General features: G+C 45.0%; 1 protein-coding gene across 1 annotated transcript; it reads right to left on the reverse strand.

Annotated features, from left to right (window-relative positions):
* Window positions 1-2,813: 2,813 nt before the first annotated feature.
* Window positions 2,814-6,850, reverse strand: LOC120850652. Its single transcript, XM_040223243.3, has 4 exons — window positions 6,683-6,850; window positions 6,528-6,615; window positions 3,895-3,970; window positions 2,814-2,961 (listed from the first exon to the last, which is right to left on the reverse strand). Exons 1-4 carry the CDS (start codon window positions 6,773-6,775, stop codon window positions 2,814-2,816), a joined length of 405 nt encoding a protein of 134 aa, XP_040079177.1. The 5' UTR covers window positions 6,776-6,850.
* Window positions 6,851-8,190: the final 1,340 nt, after the last annotated feature.

An 8,190-nucleotide genomic window follows, 5' to 3' on the forward strand; every position in this document is an offset into this window, starting at 1 on the left:
CGACGCAGGTAGCAGCACAACCACAGAAACATAAATATTGCGCTAGAAAACGCAAGAAAACATATTTTAAAGTGAATTAAACGATAATCAAAAACCACCTGGTAGTTGGTTATGAAGCTTCAATGGAATGTCGTGACGACAACATGCCTCTGAAAGCAGCGCCACAGCGGTATGTCCGCTCACTGGTATAGATTGCCTAGGCCTGAACGCAATACCGAGGCGTCTTGGTGGAAAGAGCCAAAACGAAGTGAGCCACCTTGGTTTCAGCTCTTGCGCGACGTGCAAACGCGTGCTTCGGTTGTTCTCAGGTTTGGTGCGCGTGTCTTTGTCGTGAAGTTTAACACACATCATTTTTCTGCGAGGTTTTTCGGCGACTTTACGACGGGATGCCAAAATATTGTGCGGCAGAGGGTTGTGGGAACAGTGTTGTTCGTTGTGAGACGTCGGCACACACGTTTCCGAAGGACGAGAAGCTCTGTTACCTGTGGAGTCGTCTCGCTCGCCCGTCCTTTCCAACGTGGGTTCCCTCGAAAAGTGATCGTCTATGCAGCGAGCATTTTCGGGATGAGGACTACATCAGGAGCCCCAGTGCCCTCCGGTATGTATGGGCCACTAACTGAACCTCTGCCATATTGCAATATCTGTCCTAGAACAACTGTTTAAACATGTGCCCAAATTGCGTGCCTTGATGCCACCGTGAACACCCATACAATGCTTTGATGGTATCAACGGTTCCCAGGTGATTTTATAGTTCCTTCTTTCTTTTCTCTTTAGGGAACTCCAGTGCGGCAACTAGCACAAGGCCGTCTTTGGCATCAGCAGCAGCGTGTTGCAAGACACGGTGTGCACTGACACAGACGACGGGCATCTACAAAAATAAAGGTGGGGTCATATGCTGGAACTTGTTTTGGTTGGTATGAGAATGCCTTAAAGGAGATTACTTTACATGGGAACCTTATGTTTGTGTTTATGGCATTGCATGATGTCAGAAGGCCACGTGACATCATTGTCATATGACAACATGGTGTCATGTGACGCCTCAGTGCGACGGTCACAATTTACCGAGTTTATTTTTTTCACAAACTTCAGATAGAAAGTGCTGTTTGTTAAACACTCCATCAAGTGTTGTCACACACTTACTGCTTTTGATGGAATGTCTAAGCCAGATGATTTTTAAATGCATATCAAAAAATATTTACCATGAAAGTTATATAGATTGGCGGAAGCCAAGATGCCTGTTGACTTATACATGAAGATATTACTTGAGCAATTCTAGAGATGTACTTCTAGAATTCATGGGATGTCATGAGAGTTTCTTTATTAGAAGCTTTGGCACAATTTCTGAAGTGTTCCAAGTAGCCGCCAATCCAATATTAAATTCAAATATGTGCATTTTATTGTGTAAAGGCATGTTTCTAGAGCTCCACACTGTTCACCAGTTACCCAGGCATGTATCAAACCGCCGTCAAGGACCCGGTTCGTGCAGACGGATGTTTCGGGGACGATGGTCTAGTGTTCTTCACCGTCTCACGGAGACGATGCGCTCGACACTGATCTGGATCTCTCAGATCTGTGTCCACCAAGAGCAGAAGTCTGTCAGAGGACAGCTTTGCTAGGTTTGTATGCTCTTGAGCAATAACTGACCGCATCTTCATTCTTGACTGAGCCACTTGTTGAGATGATGTTTGTTTTTGCAACATAGCCCCGAGAAGGAAGCTCCGTCTTTGGTGCATGAGCGGAAGTTCATCGTCTTCGAGTCATGCCTGGACCAGCTACTGGAGACGTGTCGCTCCTGTGCTGCCCCCAACACTCACATCGACAAGAACGTCCAGGGCTCAAGCCTTCAGGTGTCTACGCTCTGTCGGAGCGGCCATACAGAGACGTGGTGCAGCCAACCTGTCATCAGGCGAAGCCAGTTGGCAACATCCTGGTGGCTGCTGCAATCCTCTTCACGGGCTGCAGCATCAAGAAGGCCCTGCGGATGCTCAGTAACATGGGCATCGCCTGTTTCTGCTACAAGACCTTCTTTATTATTCAGAAGGCCTTTCTGCTCCCGGCAATCGAGAAGGTATATTGTTATATGAAAACCTTTCTCATCTGGTAGTTTTACCAGTTGTGGATATTAAATATTGACTGGTGACAAAAGCATGATTTATTAGTCTTCCAATTTCACTAACACCCTCTTTAACATGCCCCCCCCCCCCCTATCATTACAATCTTACGTGCAACTTTCCCCCTGTTGAGAATAGTGCTGCAGGTTACCATGTGCCAACCCCTCTAGCAGAGATGTCATTTTTTCCTTTACCTTTTCTGCAGATTCTGCATTGCCATTTTTCTTATCGGTGACATGGGAGTATTCCAGTGCATAAGTTGTCCGGTATCCAGACTGTACTAGAAAATCGAGGTCTTATCACATGTGATGATTTTTTTTTAGAAAGTTGAGTTTTGCTGTGAATCGTTCCATGAAGTTAGTACAAATGTGTTTCCAGGTGCCTTTCTGTTCCTGACTGAGCAAAACGTGAAAATTAGTAAAATTTTCTGCAACAATTGGTGATCAAGTATTTGTTGGTAACAGACATGGGAAGCGCACTTGAACCGAGTTAATGGGAGGACTTGCAGCAGAACCAGACTCAGTGAGAAAGGTCAAGACGTGTTGCAAGAAGTATATTTTTCAGTACAATACGGAAACGGACCATCTTGTATATTCGACCTACATCACCCTGTTCTGGTTTTGTGTTGTATAATAAATGTGTGTTGATTCCAGGCCGTTTTTGTCTAGCCACATCAGTTATAGCATGATGTAAAGGAGTTCTTCATATGGCGACATAACTTCCATCGGTGGATGGGAACTCTCGTCGAATTCGTTGCACGGCGCAGCTGGGCAGTGGCACCCGGTTACCGCGCCCCAGCTTATGGTGAACCCACCAAGTGAATTGCCGGTAGGCAGTGTAGCGGTGCCTCCTAAAATGAGATGATTGCATGAAGTACCAGTCAGTTGCCAGTTCAAGAGAATATAATAGAACCTAACTGCAATTTACAAAAATTTTCTCAATATCTAGTTACATGGTAGCAATATCGATAATGCAGGAAGAAGCATACCTTTGTATTTTTTATTACTTGTCATCACCGAGGTCAATCAGTCATTGGCATTTATAAAAATTTACTTCTCGTTACGCAATTTTGTTATTTTTTCCTTGAGATATCGCACCCAACCATGCTGCAATGATGACCTGTATATGTACCAGTTGCTATCTGTATTATCTGAAATGCTATGAATACAGCGATGGACGAGCTTGAAAGCAAATTTTATTGAGTAGTAAACTCTTCATAGATTGTGCATGTTTACACATGCGTTTTATTTGGTGACAACTATTTTCTGCCATGTTGCAAAAGATAGAGTAGCTGCGATAGTGCTTTAACTGTCAAAGCTAGTTGTGCGATAGCATTTGATTGAGAATAAACACAAAGCCATGTGCTTTTGCAGCAGTGTGTAGCTGAAGCACGGTGGAAGCTACATTTGCCTCGACAATGCAGCACAAAACAGGTGATGCCGAGTACAGTGCAGGCAATACAAGTTACAGAACTCTTCTATGGTGGTTTATCCTTTTATCTTACAAATCCAGAAAAAAATGGAGCATAAGAAAACTGGAATCATGGAATGTTGATTTCTGAAGGAGAGGCAGTATCAAGTGAGAAAATCATCTTGCTTACATCATGACTTCTGCTAGAATTACAATATACATACTCTTGTGGGCCCCTGTCTCCTGCATCAAGAGGGCAGAAGTACCGGAGCTTGAGGTACTCTAGGTCCAAGATGTCGGTGTTTAGGCAATACAGCTCGAACAAGGGGTGCTTTGTTACACAAGGCACCCCCTGGTCACTGCACACACGCACCACATTGTGCAACTCCCTGCAGCACACCGACTCCTCGACTGTCTGCATTGGTCTGCAGACGCTGCCACAGGAGCACCTGTTAGTACAAAGAGATTTGTTTTTCTATTTATTCACCCTTAATATTCTCGAGACCTACAAAGTGTGTGGTATGTACAAATATGTTCGTGAAAAAGTACTAAATTCGCACAACCTTCACAACGTGTGTTCTTTACATCTTTGGTTTGCAAGCACTCACAGTAGATTACATTCCTTCAGGGAAGATTAGTAGCCGAGCATGTTGAACGGAACATGAAATCGCAGAACCAGCTGGGGATGCTGGGCTCTGTCCATCCCTCTCCTGTTCGATCTCGATGAGCATCGTACCGCCATGTACCGTTACTACATGACATATTGCACTGACGCAATGTCTCGGCTACAGTGTGAAGCACTGTTGCTGCACTACGGCAGGCAGTCTTCAGCGATAAGTGTGAGCGAAGATGCTACCAGAGCGAGCGCGATGCTTTGAGCGGGACCGCTGCGCACGCGCGAAGGGGAAACGTCGTGCAAAACCACCTCGGGCTTGTAGCATGGTAGCACAGGTTACGTACGCACTTGCGGCGGAGCACCCGGGCAGATTGTGTTGCTACCATAGAGTTATTATAATGTACGCTAGAGGTTCAACTGGCGCGAGTGTGCTGTTGCAAATTGAAGCAGACAGCAAGCAGTCCGAAATTGACTTCCGGTAATGCATTTCTACGGAAAAAAGCGAGTGCATTTCCTCCCTGCGCTCGATTATAAGTGCAAATATCACGAATAATTCGTACCTACTAGGCACATTGGAACATTTCCCAGACACGCAGATGAAATAATTGGTCAGGTACGGCGTTTTTATTTTAAAATCGTGGCATGAAAAACGGTGTAAAAACCGCTTCGTACATGTATTTATGTGCACTGTCGGACACTGTTAGCGCGAACACGGCGCCGGCGCTTTCCAGCATGGGTGTATACGCGTATACGTGCCAAACGAACGAAGGACACGTGGAAAACCAAGAGAGACGGCAAGAACTACGCAGTAACGCTGGATAAGTAACTTCTTGTGCTTGCAGACGATCAAAATAAATTGAAAGTCCGATTTACTATAAATAAGTACTGCTTTATTCTTTCTGCTCATGAATGCATGCGAAGATGCTTGTTCTGTGTTCAAATCATCACCCGCACGCTCCAAATCTTTGCAAATAGGGGAAAGCCAGAGAACAGGTGCGCGATAGAAACTGCCCAACATAGAAAATAATAAGAAAATACACCTTTCGTAGCCCAAGTTCTTTATTCTTTACGTTTCGAGCGTTTTTTTAACCACTCGTAAAGATCCACGACGGGGGCATTTTCATATAGTGAGAGGACAGGCATATTATAGCAATATATAAGCACCAACGGAATGCTGGCGAACTTTGAACACACATTACATTCGTTTCGATTGTTATTTTGCTTGGAATCGACGCTCGTTTCTACATAACTGCCATGAAACAAGAGGTTTGGGCCGGAAATATAGCGAAGTTTAACATCGTTCAGTGGTAAAGGAAAAATGCTGTAACTAAAGCAATTACACTTTCACAATATTAATAAAGGTACATACTATCCGGTACAGCCGAAATAACAAAAGTTATTAATGTTATTTTCCGGCGACGAGACAAAATTCACGCGCGTTTTCCCATAGGAATACACAGGAAGACTGGAAAAGTAGACTGCATGCTGTCTGCTTCAATTTGCAACCGGAAGTCCCATAGAAACTAGCGCCAGCTGAGCCTCTAGCGTTTACTGTAATAACTCTATGGTTGCTACATCACGAAAATAAAAAGTGCGAAAGACGAGGACAAGTGGAAGACTACACAGGACAAGGGTTTGTCCTGTCTAGTCTTCCACTTCTCCTTGTCTTTCGCGCTTTTTTATTTTTGTGATGTTTACCCAACTAGGCCAACAAATTATTTCGCTAAAGATGTTGCCTGCACTTTCCAGCCCACGCGCGGGGAAAGCTCTTTCGAAGGCCACACGCGCTTTTTGGTTCGAAACTTGCGTTTTTATACATCTTTCAGTCCTTCCATAAAAGCGTTTCGCGGCACATTCATTGCCGTGTTCGTGCGTACGTACACTTTTGGATAGCCGCCGTTGCAAGCGTACTTTAGCTACTGATCTTTGTTAACGCGAGCGCTCCTTCGACAAAACCACGTTTCGCAAGCTTACCAACAGAAGTTACACGCTAATACAACGACCTGGTTCAGACAGCGTACTTTCATCATTCATGACAGCGCGGCTAGCGCGCTGTCATTAAATCGTCTCGCTGCTTTATTACACGTGCGCGCGCGAATGCATTCGCGGACTCTTCTGTGACTAGGCTCACCTAGTGTGCCTCAATGTCCTTCTGTTTAGGGTGATGCCACCCTTTGTGGTACCCGATGCCGACAGCACTCGCTCACGGGTAAAATACAAAGAAATCGACGAAAACAAAATGTCGCCGGAGCACAGTCAGCGCCACGAGCGCGTGCAGGGACACGTTCTTTCACGCGCTTCTGAACAAAAAGTAAAAATAAAAGTGTGAGACAAAATGGCCAGATGTCTCCACCCTAAGCAAAGCGCACATGAAGGCACCCTAGGCTCACCAATTCGCCGTGCCGACGCGCCGGGCTGCTGGTGGATGTGGGCTGCCTGGCCAGCCTGGCGTTTCCGGAGAGTCGGACGACTCCTCGTCTGTTGCGGACGACGATGCCGAAGGATCGTACAGATATGGCTCTAAGCCGAATCGCTTTTCCCCCACCATAGCCACTAGCGATCTGTTGACGTCTTCGTCTTCGCTAATGTCATCGTACCCACTGCCGCTGCCACCACTCTCGTCATGTAGACACGCCATCGCACACTCAAGGCAGTTGAAGCAGCTCTGACACCTCCGCCCCTCCGCGCCTCTGCTGCCTCTGCTGGCCCCGCGATATCTACAGCCCTTGGGTACTTCGACAAAGTGAGATTGTAACGCGTTGACGCCTCCAAGTGGCAAAACTCGTCACTACGGTACGCTTGGTCGTCCGAGGCATGATGACGTCAAGACGTCTGCCGGATCTCCCGAGATGCATCGCGCTCCTCCATGGCTGATTTTGAAGCGCTCGCCAAAATCGCGGCATTTAGAGCATAAAATATAGCCATCTGCTCAAAATACGACCGTGCGATTATTCATTACAGGCTTAGCTGATCATATTGAACTCATTTCTTGATGTTTTCTCTATATTTCAAGTTTCGATTCCGTATCCCTTTAACACCAATTACCAGTCAGGCTTCTCCACCAGAGCCAACCCTGGAGCTTCACATTCAAAAACAAATAACTTTCAGCTTCTTATTCATCGTTTTAAATTTGTTTGCCCTCAAACCATATACGAGCAGGAATAACTTAGTTCCGATTATCACAAATTCAAGTTCTCTCGAGGGTGTTCTAAACTGTAGACTCTTGGAATAGTCGCCAGATTACCACCGCCAATGCTTACTCTCCCTTGTCTTACCCTGATTCCGAGTCACTGAAGCGGGCGCTCACGAGCTGTCACAAAGGCCAATGCTGCGGAGGATGACAAAGTAAAATCTATAATCCCAATTGTGATCATTACGAAGAGAAGTGAACGTAATTTCGTTAAGTTGTATAATATGTAAAATATTTGAACATATTGTCTATGGCAATATAATTAAACATTTAGAAAGTAATAGTTTGTTTGTCCTAACCAACACGGTTTTCGTAGAGGAGTCTCCTACAACACCCAATTAATTGCAGCAAATTGGTGAAATTTTTAAAGATTTCCGTAAAGCATTTTATTATGTTTCACACCAATTGTTATTGTGCAAAATGTGTGCTTTAAACATGGACAGTGATGTACTTCGGTAAATAGAAGACTATCTGAGTGGCAGGAAACAGTGCAATGTCCTGAGGGTTAAGAAATCCAAATTTGTAGACGCAACTTCGGGGGTACCTCAAGGTTCAGTTTTGGGACCACTTTCATTTTTAATCTACATAAAAAATTGTGCGTCTTTCATGTCCTCTAACATCAAATTATTCGCGGACGATTGCGTAATTAACGGAGCAATAAAGAATGCCAATGACGTGTCGTTTTTGCAGAAGGATCTCAAACGGGTTAGTTTGTGGTGCAAAACCTGGGAGCTGGGGTTAAAAACAAGTAAAAGCTTCCACACCACATTTAGTAAAAAGAAACAAAATATTGATTCAGGGTACGCTTTGGAAGAGACTGGTTCCGAAAAGCATCCGAAACTAAATGTTCGGTGTCATTGTTT

The sequence above is a fragment of the Ixodes scapularis genome, unplaced genomic scaffold, assembly GCF_016920785.2.
Source record: "Ixodes scapularis isolate PalLabHiFi unplaced genomic scaffold, ASM1692078v2 PGA_scaffold8__174_contigs__length_109621045, whole genome shotgun sequence".
NCBI lineage: Eukaryota > Metazoa > Arthropoda > Arachnida > Ixodida > Ixodidae > Ixodes > Ixodes scapularis.